Source organism: Misgurnus anguillicaudatus, chromosome 10 (genome assembly GCF_027580225.2).
Source record: "Misgurnus anguillicaudatus chromosome 10, ASM2758022v2, whole genome shotgun sequence".
Lineage (NCBI taxonomy): Eukaryota > Metazoa > Chordata > Actinopteri > Cypriniformes > Cobitidae > Misgurnus > Misgurnus anguillicaudatus.
Genome location: NC_073346.2, coordinates 28,005,963 through 28,021,440, shown reverse-complemented (window position 1 = coordinate 28,021,440; position 15,478 = coordinate 28,005,963). Strand labels below are relative to the sequence as shown.

Below are 15,478 nucleotides of genomic sequence, written 5' to 3'. Positions count from 1 at the left end.
TTTTGTCAAGGTTCTGCTTGAATTTTTGTTTACAAATGCATTATGACATTTACAGTATTACTGATTCAGATAAAAAAATAATATAATAATAAGAAATGTATAAATTGTATATAAAGTACTGTGCAAAAGTCTTAGGCCACCATGCTACCATTAGATTTGTTGTTTTTGCAATTGTATAGTGATCATATATAATTATTTCTCGGTTTATTTATTAGAATACAACCAGAAAATGCAGGAAATGTGATAAAAACTGTATAAAAATGTAAACTGATGTGTCAAGTATTTAGGGTAAACTCCCCTTCCACTTGAGCAATAGCAGGAAACTGCAGGATCTCTTAAAGGTGCAGTGTGTAAATTTTAGCGACATCTAGTGGTGAGGTTCCAAGTTGCAACCAAAACCTCAGTTCACAGCTCACCCCTTGCTTTTGAAATGCATAGAGAAGCTACGATAGCCACCACCAGACAAACATGTCATGATTGGAGACAATGTAATAAAAAAGTTTGTCCATTAAGAGCTTCTGTAGAAACATGGTGGCACAAAATGACGACTTCCATGTAAGGGGACCCTCTGTGTATGTAGATAAAAACGTCTCATTCTAAAGTAATAAAAACATAACGGTTCATTATGAAAGGTCTTTATACATCCCTGATAATATAGTTTTGTATATTATTTTGCATTTCTGTCAAGAGATCCTTCTAAAAATTACACACTGCACTTTTAAACCTAAATGAAATTAAATCCTAAATTTCAGAAAAAAAGCTCAAGATGTGTTTTGTGCCAAGAGAGGTCACACTAAATACTGACTGATTCCTGAAGAAGACATTTAAAGTTCTTCATAAAATTGTTTTGTTTTTAATTTTGTGTACATATTTCCTGTATTTTCTGTTTGTATCTTAAAAAGAGTGAAAAATAAATATGGATGGACATTAAAACTTTGCTAAAACAAGTAAGCTGGTGAAGGTGGCCTAAGACTTTTGCACAGTACTGTATATAAAATAATCAAGCAAACTCATCAAGCTAATCTTTAAAACATTATAGTTGCTTTGCTATCATCAAAAATGTCTTTACACCAAATAACTGGATAAAGTTATTGGATTTTTAATGGGATGCTAATAACAAAATTAGAACTATAGATAGTATGAAGGAATTACAGAAGTTAGCACAAAAATGTATATGACATGAGGAGTTGTTCTGCAGATGCTTTAATCCAAAATGAATTACGAATTCACAAAAAAGACATTTAATCTGAGTTATACTTTCAATTTAGTCTGTTTTTAAGTGACTTTGCATAAAGTGTCAGCTAAATACCACGAGTACATCTTTAAACATATATAGTATGTGCCTTACTTTTGTCAACAAAATGATAACAACATATTGGGGCGGTTTTGCGGACAGGACTTATCCTAGTCCCAGACTAACATGCATGTTTGAGGTGCCTTAATTTAAAAACCCCTTGCACTGACATATCTTCAGATTGTTTTGTCTCAAGATGCACACCAGAAATGTTTTTGTAAGGTTTGTAAAAACTACTTAATATAACCAAGTCCTGGATTAATCTAAACCCTGTCCAGGAAACCACCTCATTATTTCTTTTATTTAAAAATATATTTTATTTATGCATTACTTAATAATGAAGAAAAAGCAGACAATAAGAGCACAGAATAGGAAATTCTTGATTAAAAATCATTTAGGGGTAGATCTCAAGAAGCTGCAGTTAATTAAAGGTTTAAAGTACTGTTTTACCAAATCTAAGCAAATTGTGACTACATTAAAGATGCTGAAATAGTCTTATGTGTTGTAAATAATTCCCATATTTACATTTGTGTTATTTCATAGTTTTGATGAGTAGCTAGATTTAATACTGTTGTTTAAAAAATGTGTAAAAAAAATAATATGGAACCTGAACTATAAACAATAGTCCAGGTCTATCAGTTTCTAGCAACTCAAGCCACAATCCCCCTGGTGCCCCCACACTTCTTTATTAATGTGTATTTATTCACAAGATGAGGCACCACACAGGAGTATAGAGATATAAGTTAAGGCTGTATAATATATGTGGATAGGGATTATATCCTTCTTTTGACTATGAGGAATTCAGATGCTTTTTTATTATTATTTAGGAACAAATACTTATACATGGCACTCAAATTTGTTATACAGTACAAAAAAAAGCAAGGCGCACAAATTTTAGAAAATAAATTACATAAATAAAAAGTACTACAGAAACAAAAGGGGGTCAATCATTTTCTAGAATGTCAAAGTCTTTTATCAGTCCAGCAAATTTACAAGCCTGTTTGCTTTTCATATAATATAAAGAAGGAAGGTAGCTTTCAAGAAATTATTTTTTTAACACAAGTAGGGTTTGATTTTGGTACATTTGTGAATAAAGAATTTACCTAAAATTAACATTGTGTTAACAAAAAATTCAGCTCTACTGTCAGTTAACAACATTCCAAATATATGGTCTCTAGAAAAAGCAGGCAGTGACTGTATTTTGGTTTCCAGCCAGAAGGACATGTTTTCCCAAAAAATATTTGAATGAATACAGTAAAAGAAAAGATGGTCAGTTGTCTCTAAATCACTTTGGCAAAAAGTACAAATATTATGGTCAAAATTAAATCTCGGTCTTAAGAATTCACCTGAAGGGGGGCACCGTTACATATTTTAAAGTGAATTTCCTTTGCTTTAGGAACTACTGGGAACTTTATATGTTGAACTCGTAATTTCTGTACAATAAACAACTTATAAACCTGTAATACATTATTACGGTAAAAATTCCCAGTATACAATTTTGAATTAAAAGAAGATCGAATGAGTTTATTGGAAATCATTGCAATTAGATAATGACTATCAAAAAAAAGAGATGGGAGTTCACATGTGTTATCTAGCTCTACGCCGAAAGAGTTTCGCACCAAACAAATAAAATTCCTTGGAATAGAGGAATTCAGACGCCGGAAGAGCTCAATCCTCACTCATATCCGGTTGATTAAAGGTGCACTTCTTATAGTATACGGTAGGTGGCGGTAATACTCCTAAAGAATGAATGGACATATAAAGCATAAGAAGAAGAAGAAGGGCAGAGACACGCGTGCGTTACACTGCATACAGGAGTTAAGGGTGTTCACTAACCTTTCCGACAACTAAAACACGCGTTGGTTATATGTTAAGCTGTTTACTCACGGTAAGTTATTAAATAAAACCGTTTGTATATACGTACAATGAGTTGATTGCAAGTAATTACGTGTAAACGTAGACCTTTAGAAATGTTTGCAGTTGCTTTCGTCATTTACTGCTAAATATCGCATTAAAATTGTGTTTGTGTATGTGCGAACTGTTTCCGGTAGTTTTCCAAATACATAATCATCAAATTTAATGGTAAATGGTGACGTTGTGTAGCATTTTACTCCATTGTGTCATTTGGTAAGGTTAGAGCTCTAAAACTTTAAGCGGGTTCTTGAAGACTTTGACCTCGGAATAAAGCATGGCTGCATACGATCTGATCTCATTTTTTTTATATGCAAGTTACAGAGTAAATGGGCACATCTGTTGTGACTGTAAGCTTATGTTTGGGAGATAAATCGCCATCAAACATTTGCTGCTGTCAGTCATTGGCCGTAAGTCAGCGCCAGAAAACAGCGGCGGTGTCTCGGATACAGTATGCTGCCTACGTAGAGCACAATTTTGAGCCGCATCCGGGATTTTCAGTCAGCGCGCGTAAAGTGCATTTGGTGTCCAAAGATGTTGTCTGGGTAGGCAGCTCTCTAGGGTTTGAAACACAGCCGATATTTTTATCAGATCAATTATAAGTCGCGCTGTATATCAGAGTTATTTTCTGATTATCCTAAACGTCTGTTTCATTGCGACTTTATTGGAGATTTTAACGTCATTCAAAGACTAATAGTGACTCGTGAAACCAAATATAAGTAATTTAGGCCTATTGTAAGGTTAGGCCTTAAATGCAGTTTAGATTGAGTGATTCGATTAGTAAAACAACTGTTTAGTTGTTTGATAACACTACTTTATTCAGATTGTAGATTTGCCAAGATTTTGGAGTCACCATGCCACCCAAGAAAACTGTGAAGAGAGCAGTTACAGTTCCAGAGCCAGAGGACTCTATTGCTGACAAAAAACGAAAAAGTAAGTCATCTATTCTCAGTTGTGCTTTTTTAAGCATATGGCTTATTTATATCAAAAACATGACATCATGGTGAGTTAATATTACTTTAACAAATATGGACATCTTAAGGCCTGTTCAAATAAAGAAATATAGTGATTGCTATAATCTTTCAAAAATTCACGCCACGTAGAAAGCTTTTACATGATGAACAATAAAATAATGATCAATCAAAATCCATTTAAATTTAAAGGCGGGTTGCATGATTTTTAAAAACACTTTGGAAAAGGGAGTCGGGGAGAGTACCAAAAAAACACTTGTAGCATAGCCGGCTGTCTCAGAAGTTGTGATAACGACACCGCTCTTCGTGATTGGTCACGATGACAACGATCACGTGAGTTTAATCCAACCTTCAGTTCCACTAATAAACATTATAAATGAATGTTTTTATAACCGGTAAAATACGTTAATATGCATAAATGTTATATTGTGTCGTGAAATAAAATAAAAATGAAAATATCAAACTCTATTGGTATTGTAATAATATAGGCTTGTTTCCTGTGATTTTCTGGCATACAGTATAAACGGCAGTTAAAATATTAGATATAAAATGTTTCTGGTTGCAACTTTTTATTAAAAGGTTTGTTTTTAACAAATTCACCATCTAATTCAAATCATTCGCAAAAAAAGGAAATACAGCGCATGAGTCACTGCGGCAAGCAGCAGGTGTCCGGCTTGACGGCTCCGTCTAAAGTTCCTCCCTCGACTGCAAGCGGCAAACCTCGGCGATCGGTTTGCACAGCGCCGGGTGATCTTGAACACACCTAATGGCTTTCAGAGATCATGCACCATGCCTTTAAAGGGCTTAAAGGTCCACTGTGTAGAGTTGTAGCTTCATCTAGTTGTGAGATTGTGAATTGAAACCAACGGCTCAGTCCAAGCTCATTCGTTTTTTTCGAACCGCATAGAGAAGCTACGGTACCTGCCACAGGACAAACATGTCAGTCGAACTGTGCGTTCACACCACCACCGGCGAGAGCTGCACATTGGCCGGAAGTCATTTATTTTCAATCAGCTCAACTTTATGATAATGAGCCATGACGTGGTTCGGCGGCAACCAATCGGAAGGCTTTCTATAGCGACGTTGGCAGGGCGGCCAGAGCTTTTTTTGACGCTCTCTCGCCGGCGTGAACGTACAGTAAGACGGGTGTGGAATCCTGGTCCTGGAGGGCTACTGTCCTGCAGAGTTTAATTCCCCATCCCTGGTCTAAGACAATATAGTAACAAAATGCATTTTAAAGAAGAGTTTGTCCATTTAATGCTACTGTAGAAACATATTGGTGCGAAATGGCAACTTCCATGTAAAGGGACCTGCAGTGTATGTAGATAAAAACGGCTCAGTCTAAGGTAATAAAACAATACAGTTCATTTTGTAAGGTCTTCATACACCACTGATAATATAGATATGTGTATTATATTGCATGTCTGATCCTTCTAAAAGTTACACAATGCACCTTTAAAATGTAAAACTGCAGCATGCCAGCTTAGATTAACATAATGTTATCATTTCGTTGGTGTGGATGCTAATATAGTTATTGTTTGTGTTAACAAGCCTTTTAAGCAAGCAAAAGTTTTTCTTCAATATTTATCTGATGTTAATGCTTCTAGTTGTAGTTTCTCACAGCAGTCATGGCCAGGAGAAGGGTCTGGTTCTTGTTCTTGGCCAGGGTGATGTTGGACAGCTCGGTCTGGGAGAGGATGTGCTTGAGAGGAAGAAGCCGGCGCTGGTAACTCTTCCTGAGGGAATCATACAGGCAGAGGCTGGAGGCATGCACACCGTTTGTCTCAGCGACAAAGGAAATGTAAGCAGAGCACATATAACATACAAACAAATCACACTGTATGTCTCAAGCTGTAAAATCTAAGAAAAAGTCTTTTATAACTTTTGTTATTCTTGCATAGATTTATACGTTCGGCTGTAATGATGAGGGTGCGCTGGGCCGCGACACATCAGAGGAAGGATCAGAGACGGTGCCGGGAAAGGTGGACCTTGGAGAGAAAGTTGTGCAGGTTTCCGCAGGTGACAGCCACACTGCTGCTCTCACAGAAGAGGGAACCGTCTACGTCTGGGGCTCTTTTAGAGTAAGTGTGAATCATTATATTTACTTTTGTCACTTTTATGCAAAGTGACTTACAAGGTATGCATTTTAAAGGAACATGCCGACTTTTTGGGACTTTAGCTTATTCACCGTATCCCCCAGAGTTAGATAAGTCCATAAATTCCCTATCCATCTTGTAACTCTGTCTGACGCACCTACCGCTAGCCTAGCTTAGCACAAAGACTAAAAGTTAATGGCTCCAGCTAGCATGCTGCTCCCAATAAGTGACAAAATAACGCTAACATTTTCCTATGTATATGTTGTAATTTGTATAGTCATAGTGTGTAAAAATAACAAGATCATATGAGACACAGCCATCTTTTAACTGTATTCATACTGGTCTCGTACACACTGCAAACTTTCTGGGGTGACAACCGCATTTAAATGCAGGAGTGAATCCCCTAAATGTTCGTTACGTGTCTGTACGGAACAAGACTCACTCCCGAAAATGCGATGATTGACACAGAGATAACCATAGCAACGCTCTGCCGTCTTGCGTGCTTGCCACTCACAGCTTTTACCAAAATAATTTAACAGCGTTATGTTTTGCAATAAACCTCCATCTTGGCATTGTGTATTGTACGCTTTTGTGAGGCTGCTCCACAGCATGCTGTCTAGTAGTGTTGCCAGGTCCTCGTCTTTTTTGTATGTACATACCGTTTTGGCACGTAACCGTTTATGGCTTTTGGCTCAGGAAGCGATCAAGTTTTGGGTGTTATTAAAGTGTGAAGATGCTGGTCCAAATATTTTGATCTTTGAGGTAAAGCATTTGGGTTTATTATTGGATTTTTCTTTTTTAATGCAAAATCTAGCAACACTAGGCAGCAAACGTTTGTGCCTCTGTCATTTTCTGCTCCACGCATACAGAAGAATTTTTCTCCTTCTAGGCATGTATTTTTTCAGAAGAGAGACCTGTCATGATGCATGATGCACGTTTAAACACTTTATTAACTACTAGTGGTTCAGTTCTGCATTTGGCGGGAGTTAATACAGAACAGGATTAAGCATTAAAAGTTGAAGTGACAACCGAATTAATATGCAGTATGTACGGGACCACTGGGAACTATGTTTTCAAAAGGCGAAGCACTGCTACTTGTGCGGAGCGATTAGCACAACATTTGCGTGACTTCTCTGCTCCTCACCACGGTGCTTCTCAGGTGCTCTAAGCAAATTATTTGTACACGCTGTGACTATACAAAGCGTAACATATAAATAGGAAATAATTGTTGGTGTTATTTTGTCACTTATTGGGAGCATTATGCTAGCTTGAGCCATTTACTTCCAGTCTTTGTGCTAAGCTAGGTTAGCAATGGGTGAGTCAGACAGAGTTACGGCATGCATGGAGATGAAAAAGGTATGTATGGATTTATCTAACTCTGGGGATACGGTGAATGAGCTAAAATCCCCCAAAAGTTGGCGTGTTCCTTTAATATTATGTGTGTTCCCTGAGATTGAACTGACAACTTTTTGTGCTGCTAATGCAATGCTCTACCACTTAGCTATAGGATTGTAATGGGATTGCGCAGGGGTAGCAACTTAGTTGGTGGCAATGGGAAATTGCATTGCAACCAACAAAGGTGCTAACTTAGTTAGCAACGATGCTTTTAGGAAACGCACCTCTGATCAGTTGTTAACTCATAATGCAAAAAGTCGCTATTAAAGGGGCAGTTTACACTTGGTATTAGGGTTGGGCGATGTCCCCATAAATTGGCAGTTGACGATGGTTACGTAAACCATCGCGATGGACGATGATATCGTTAGGTGGGGGTATTTTATTTTTTCGTTATTATTCGTTATTATATAATTATTATTCGTTATTTCACTTTATTACTTCCACTTAAGAAGAGTTGTGCACTTTTTATTTTAATATATATTTTACATAAATACTATTCTGTACTTAAAATCTATAATTTTGTTATTTTACTATCCCAACTAATGTCTCTTTCCTATAGGTTGCACATCAGGGTAAAAAGTAGATTTAATCCACTGAAGAAGAGTTGTGCACTTTTAAGCACTTTTTAATCTCTTTACATAAATATTTTTTTCTATTTAAAAGCTATAATTTCGTTATTTTACTAACCCAACGACTCCGCGCTTTCCAAATTTTGCACGTAAATATCTGTGCATATGTGCCACCAGTACTCCGTCAGAGAGCGGGTCTTCAGCACCGCGGGGAGCAGCCAGCACTTCAATCCGCAGCTTATTAAAACTAGACAAAGTGAACAGGGCCAGACACATCGAAATTTAAACATGGTCTGTGTATGTAAATCCCGCGTTTCGGTCGCAGTGTTGTTCCCGTTTTCTTGTTCTTGACGTTCGCTGAATTCTGGGTTTATATCCTAATCTGCCGCTTCAGTGCAGTATAGCCTCAATGTAACAATGAGCACGATCTCCCGAGACACTACAATAGGCTACTAATAAATGATTAATATGGGCTGTTTTCTTGTACAAAATTAATTATTTTAAGATAAATGTACAACATGTAAAAAGACAAGATTCTAGCAATGTCAAGATTAGGGATGGGCATTTTCCAGTAACTTACTATTACTTTTAATATTTTATTTTTCGAATATTTAAGCTCTTAAAGAAGGAATATTCGTTTATTTAAATTATGTTAATTAAGACATGCGTGTTTTGTATTTTTCATTTTGTCATAATTTCACAGAAGGCTTATAATTTAGAAAAAGAAATATCCACAACAAGCTAAACTTATATTCTGTATGTATATATATATGTATGTATTTTTAAGTTGAAAACATTGTATATATATATATATATGTTATTTTTTTTAAAATTCTTCTTAAAAAATATCCTACAGAAAAAAATGCGTTAAAACTTAATGCGGAGCGAAGTCTAGTCAAATCCTTAGTTTCAAGTCGGTCGTTAGTATTAATTCATTACTGTTTGATCTAACATACATTATAGGGATGGGCAATATAAACGATATGCAATATAAACGATAGAAAATTGGCATACGATAGAGATTTTAAATCTATTGCACTATCGCGATAATGCGTGTTGATGACACAATGTACCCGCGAACTTAAGAGCCACGAGCTGCAGCCGAATAAACATGGATGAAAGCGTCAGTGAAACAGAGGAACTCGTGAAAAAGAACGATGCAACATCTATTTTTTGGATTTAAGCCATAAGTTACATAAGTTAACTGCTGCTCCACACGCGAAATTGGCATTATGGTAATATACAATAATATATATGCTGTAGAGTGTGTCAGGCAAAAGTTCCAGCTAAGAGAGGTAACAAGACTAATCTGGCCATAACAGTTTACTTTTACTTACATTTTAGCAGTTTGGCTTTTGAAAGGGTCTATATAACCTGTTCTGAAACGTGTCTATTGAAAGTATTATATCGCAATACATATCGCTATCGCAAGAGGCTGCAATGTATAACGCAATATGGATTTAAGGCCATATCGCCCATCCCTAATACATTATATTATACAAAATATTATACACTAACCCCAAATCTAAGCGAAGTTTGAGGACTTGCGAAGTTTAAAGTTTGAGGACTTGACAAAGTAGGCTATCATCATTTAAACAGACTCAAAACACCAAGAGCCCGGAGCAAATGAAAAAACACATCTACATAACCGACTGCTCAGTCGCCATATAAATATCTTCTCAGTTTAGTTTACCATGTATTTTTGAATAAAGAAAACCGTATTTATCCTACCTGCTTCGGTGAAAGCCCGTTCTTCTGACTAGATACAATAATGCCGGTGCTGCGGAGAAAACTCTTCCTGATGGTGGTTATCCGATAAAAACAACAGACGGTTTTAACAAGATTGAATATCTGTATTTAACATTATTTTACAAATACCTTACGCGACTCGATACCTTATTGTTGACTGTGCAAAGTTACTAACGTTAGCTTAATTCAACAACATTTCACAAAGACGGTGCTTTGCTTTAAACTGCCATGTGCAGTTATCCGGTTCATTTTCAAAAGAGCACCGCATATAATAAATGTTCTCCGTTTCATTTCGTTCTCCGTGTCGGTCTCCTTATTAACAAAATAAAGTAGACTTTATAACAGAAAGCTTACAAATCTCTCATGATGTGTTGATTCGGGCGGCGGAGAAGCACGTTTGAGCCCTCACGTAAGCCAGTGGCCAAATACGGCGCGGCGCGGACAAACCCGGAGATAAAAGGAAAAACGTAAATTCGTCTGCAATCTGCATTGCCAAACAATCAGAAATACATACAAATTAATGTTCATGTATATTTTACATTTAAGTCTGTAAAAGACAGTATAGATGAAGTGAAAAAAGCATTAAATAAGTTGTTACCCTTTGGTGGCACATTAAAAACAAACATTCGAATAGCATTTTTTAAATTCGAATTATTATTGCCATTGGAATATTCGAATATCCGTGCCCATCCCTAGTCAAGATCAAATGCCTGACAGGATATTTTCACAGACTAACACACGTCTCGGGCATAGACTACAGTATTTAAAATAGCATATATGCATTAGTTATATTTTCTATTTAATTTATAGAGCAATTCACGCAAAGATATTAGGTTAACTATAGTCTATATAGAAGAGAGTAAGTGTATGTCGACTCGCAGCGGAGTGGGGAGGGGGCGTGGCATCACGATGGTGTCTCTCCATCGTGATGTCAGTCAACCATCACGATGGACGATGATATCGTCTATCGGCACAACCCTACTTGGTATTAAGATGTGTTTTCATCGATCGGATCACAAGTGCACAAGATAGACGCATTATGTTTACACCTGGTATTTAAATCTGTCTCTTTTGTCCACTTTCGACCGCTTCTGTCCTGAATACAGTGAAGGGGTGGTCTGTGAGACGGTGGGCGAGTCTCTCTGCTGTCATTCAAATGCGAGCCGGAGTAATTATGAGTTTATATGGACGGGAACTAATATGTCGGAGTCCACTGCTTGTTTAGCAAGTAAACATTCTGCACAGTGTTTTGTATGTGTATATGTTAGAGCTTTCTCTGAATTTTCAGCGAAATTAATGAAATAGCATCGCGCAACTTTCACATGCTTTCAAAACTAAACTACGGAGATCACCCGCAGTAGTTTTATCAATGAAATGCTAAAAATAGCGCTGTTCTCTGCGAGTTTGCCCCAGAAGTCAGAAAAGACGTAAAACTAGTACCTCAGATTAGATAAATGGGCGGAGAGAAGGTGGTCGCGTGTGGCTGTTTGAACACATTCAACCACATGTGCGTTTAAACTACAAAAGCAATCTGATCGAAAGGGTTTTCGACTACCTCTGAATGTGGTTGAACGTGGAAGAGCTCAAACCGTTTTGAACACGTTTACTGGCATTAACGTCGTCCACCGGTGATCCGATCGATGAAAACGCATGTTAATGCCAAGTGTAAACAGCCTCAAAGAGTTTGTCTAAACAAGGTAGCCAATATTGGGTGTGTCTACTTCTGACTATAAAAGCTAAATTGAATGTACCAAGAATTTTTTTGCTGCCTGTTTGAACCAATGTTTCTTATGCTATAGCTAAGCGGATGAGCTGGTTAACCTATGTGATCTGTTATAGGATAATAATGGTGTCATTGGACTTCTGGAACCCATGAAAAAATGCACATTGCCTGTCAAAGTCCCTTTGGACAAGCCTGTGGTTAAAATCGCTTCAGGTGGGTCAAAGAAATTCATGTCATGCTTGTGGTTTAGTAGACATTGTTTGTAAATATTTTAATAATGGTGTTTTGGATTGATTAGGAAATGATCATTTGGCGATGCTGACTTTGAATGGAGAGCTGTACACCTCAGGATGTGGAGAACAAGGACAGTTGGGCCGAGTAGCTGAGCACTTTGCTAACAGGGGAGGTCGGAAGGGATTGAGTATGTATCACCACCATGTTAATCAGTTTGTACTTGCATATGAAGAAATTAACATGGTACATTTACTAGGGTTGTAACCTTTTATTTATTTTTGTTACCAACGTTTATAGAAGTCTGTGTTTTGTATAGACCAATATTTTTTTGACATCCCTCAAATCTTTTTTGCTTATGAATAGAAATCTAGTATTTAAAGCCCATATTTTGTTTTAAAATGAGTATTTGTAATGTGTATATATTTTTTATATATGTTTTTCCCTCAGTGAGGCTTCTTGAGCCACAAATGGTTATCACGAGGCCACGGGGCAAGATTGTCTTTACGGATGTCTTTTGTGGAGCATACTTTACCTTTGCTGTGTCTAAAGAGGGTCATGTCTATGGATTTGGCCTGTCAAATTATCACCAGCTCGGTAAACTTGGTCACTTATTTGCGTAGACATTTATATGCTTGCTGTTCTTTTTTCTTAGTGTTTCGTCGTTGTTGTTTTCCACAGGCACTAAAAGCACAAACACTTGCTTTGTCCCTGTCAAACTCACTGCCTTCAAAAACTCCACCACCTCTTGGGTGGGTCTCTCTGGGGGACAACACCACACTCTGTGTGTTAGTTCTGAAGGTAATAAATCTAAGAAGCAAAATGGAGAATACTGAAGGGTTACCTCAAAAATAAAAAATTAAAGATCATTCACTCGCTCCTGAATGATGTCTTTGGTTCTAATTGACAATGTATTTTTGGGTGCACTGTAGGTGTCTTACCTTTGCAGGGATACTGAATGTGGTGCTAATGTCTTTATTTACAGGACAAGTGTACAGTCTTGGCCGGGCAGAGTACGGCCGTCTGGGCCTGGGGAAGGATGCCACAGAGAAAAGTGAGCCCACACCGGTCACTGGGATCAGCGATGCTCAGGTGGTTGCCTGTGGTGCCTCCGTAAGCTTCGCTGTCACAAAACAAGGTATAAATACACATTCTGCCTATACATTTTTCAAAAGCACTTATCTGCAATGTTTGCTGGGTTAATGGCTAGCATGGGTTAGCATGTTAATTACGTATATCCATAAATACATATATGGTTAAGCTTCTTTTATTGAAATAGTAGTCAAGTTGAAAATAAACATGCGCACGTAAAGTAGACACTATGGATGTTCATATTGACTGGTTAACCACTAACCGAAGGTAAGAATTTAGTTTCCTGGGCATTTTGCTATTATTGCGCTTTTCCATCGCATAGTACCCCACGGTTTGGTTTGGGTCAGGTCGGGTCAGCTCACCTCACTTGGTTAGCTTTTCCATCGAGTTTAGTAACACTTTGGAGTGGGAGAGATTATAGGCGTGTTATTATATTTGCACTGCCTACTGCTGTGACATCATACAAGTGAGAGCGTCGGTGTACATTTCCATACATTTATTAATTTCTCAGTCCGCCACAAAATTAAAATTGACCCGTGTTTGCACGTCGCGTTTATCGCTACCTTTGTTTCACTTGACAGTTTCTGTACAAACACCTGTGGCGTCAGTCGACATGCTTTGCTGAGCCTCATTTAAGTTGCATTTAAGCATATATGTGGACATGCGCGTCGCTAATGTGTCGCCACAGATTGTTATGGTGTTCCTGATTCTCAACCTGTGGATGTTTTTCATCGCTAAAATAGAGTTTGGGAACTTAGCAGAGCACAGATGACAACATGTTTGCTCGAGTGCAAGCTAGCACCTAAGGTAAATCTTTTACATTATAGCAATGCCGCTGGTAGTGACGATTCTCTCAGACCAATCAGTGATCTACTGTGTTTTCGCGTCACGTTTTGGTATCAGCTCGGGTCGCTTGGAACTCCGACCGAGGTGGTTCTAAAAGAGTATCGGGTATTACGTACTGCACCCAGTGGAAACAAAAGTAAGCTGACCCAAACCGTGGGGTACTATGCAATGGAAAAGCGCCATTAGATTCGTTTAAAGGGTCTGAGTTTTGTTCCTTAAAAGAGCAAGTGTGAAAACTACTGTTGCTTGCTGTCACAAATTCATGTTAACCCCTTTTGCATTAAGTAAATGAAATTATTCAAAATGTTTTGCCAGTCAAAAGTGGTTTATTTGGTATTAATTCTGCAAACTGACTTCAAGCACACTAACATCGACATCTGTTTGTCAGGCTCTGTGTTTGCCTGGGGTATGGGCACCAACATGCAGTTGGGTACAGGAGAAGAGGACGATGAGTGGACCCCTGTGGAAATGACTGGCAAACAACTGGAGAACCGTGTAGTCTTATCCGTGTCCAGTGGGGGGCAGCACACAGTCTTGTTGGTGAAAGACAAACAGGAAAGCTGATGTTTATCTCCTTGACTAGAAAAGCTGAGCCAAACTACTGTATCAGTGGTATCTATAACCTATAGCTTGATCAGGAACTGGGGAGTCTGGGGTTTGTAATACTTCCAATGCTGAGCTAAGCCAGCTAATGAGGGAGGATGGTTGGTTATAAAGAGGGTAGGATGAAAATCATCTAATTAAACCTTTTATTCCACCTAATGGGGAACCCAAACATTCACTGTCTATGGTCTGGTAGATCATGATGAAACGGGAGACCATTTTTATGGACTTTGCTTTGCTTTATTTTCTTAATTCATTTTTAACAAGGATCTTTAGTATGCTTCCTGGAGACTGCCTGTTGTTGAGTGTTGTATGCATGTATAAAATGTTTTTTAGATGAGTTCCTAATACTGTTTTTTTTAAATTCCACATTTTGGTCTAAGCAATAAAGGTTACAAAAGCAGGTGTGATCTACAACACACACAATTTTTGGGAAAACACATTTAGTATTGCTGTATTTTTGTGGCGTTAAACTATTTCTTAAAATCTTAAATTGAAAAATGATTGTATCCCTGCATTGCTGGTCCTGTGGACAACTAATAAAAAACCTCGAGTCTTTTCCGAATCAGACTTATTCTTACCATTATTTTAATGGTTTCTATACCTGAACCTTTTTTGATTTGTCTTCTGTTATTGTGTATTTCTATAGATTTTTCTTACTCTACAACTTTTAGTGGAAATCTTCCTTTTTTTGCTATTAAAAGTTATTTCGTTTACAGTCTGACTCTACAGTTTGTTGACATGAGCATGAAAAAATCTTCAACACTTAATTTATGTAATTTGAATCAATCTATAACCTTTCATTTAAAGTTTCCTTAAACTAGAAATTTGAACTAATAAATCTAACATCACTTTAAAATAATACAGCATTTTAATTAAAAACATATCTTTGGTAGTTGTTCCCCTTAATATATAACTTGCGCAGTATATGACTTGTATAGCAAATCCATTAGGTGGCAGTGCTGGTATATTAAGTATTTCCAATGCTCTTGTATAGC

At 37.4% G+C, this 15,478-nt stretch overlaps 1 protein-coding gene across 3 annotated transcripts; it reads left to right on the top strand.

The window, feature by feature from the left end:
- The first annotated feature begins 3,026 nt into the window (after nt 1-3,026).
- Nucleotides 3,027-15,198, top strand: rcc1 (regulator of chromosome condensation 1). Of its 3 annotated transcripts, XR_008645839.2 has the most exons (11): nt 3,027-3,182; nt 4,029-4,138; nt 5,784-5,977; nt 6,078-6,257; nt 11,825-11,921; nt 12,007-12,129; nt 12,390-12,536; nt 12,621-12,740; nt 12,925-13,077; nt 14,266-14,871; nt 15,050-15,198. XR_008645839.2 is itself a non-coding variant. In XM_055211262.2 (10 exons), the coding sequence occupies exons 2-10, from the start codon at nt 4,060-4,062 to the stop codon at nt 14,439-14,441; spliced, it is 1,263 nt and encodes a 420-aa protein (XP_055067237.2). In that variant the 5' UTR covers nt 3,027-3,182; nt 4,029-4,059; the 3' UTR covers nt 14,442-15,045. The 3 variants fall into 3 exon arrangements, 2 of the variants coding, with proteins under 2 accessions (XP_055067237.2, XP_055067236.2); XM_055211262.2 differs by lacking the exon at nt 15,050-15,198 and having other exon boundaries at nt 5,790-5,977; nt 14,266-15,045; XM_055211261.2 differs by lacking the exon at nt 15,050-15,198 and having other exon boundaries at nt 14,266-15,045.
- The last annotated feature ends 280 nt before the right edge of the window (nt 15,199-15,478 follow it).

What these genes read in the sequence shown, in the direction of transcription:
- rcc1 (XM_055211261.2), top strand. Translation starts at nt 4,060, where the DNA reads ATGCCACCCAAGAAAACTGTGAAGAGAGCAGTTACAGTTCCAGAGCCA. An exon ending in GTCAAATTATCACCAGCTCG is followed by an intron (nt 12,537 to 12,620) that starts GTAAACTTGGTC and finishes TGTTTTCCACAG; the next exon opens with GCACTAAAAGCACAAACACT. An exon ending in TCTGTGTGTTAGTTCTGAAG is followed by an intron (nt 12,741 to 12,924) that starts GTAATAAATCTA and finishes CTTTATTTACAG; the next exon opens with GACAAGTGTACAGTCTTGGC.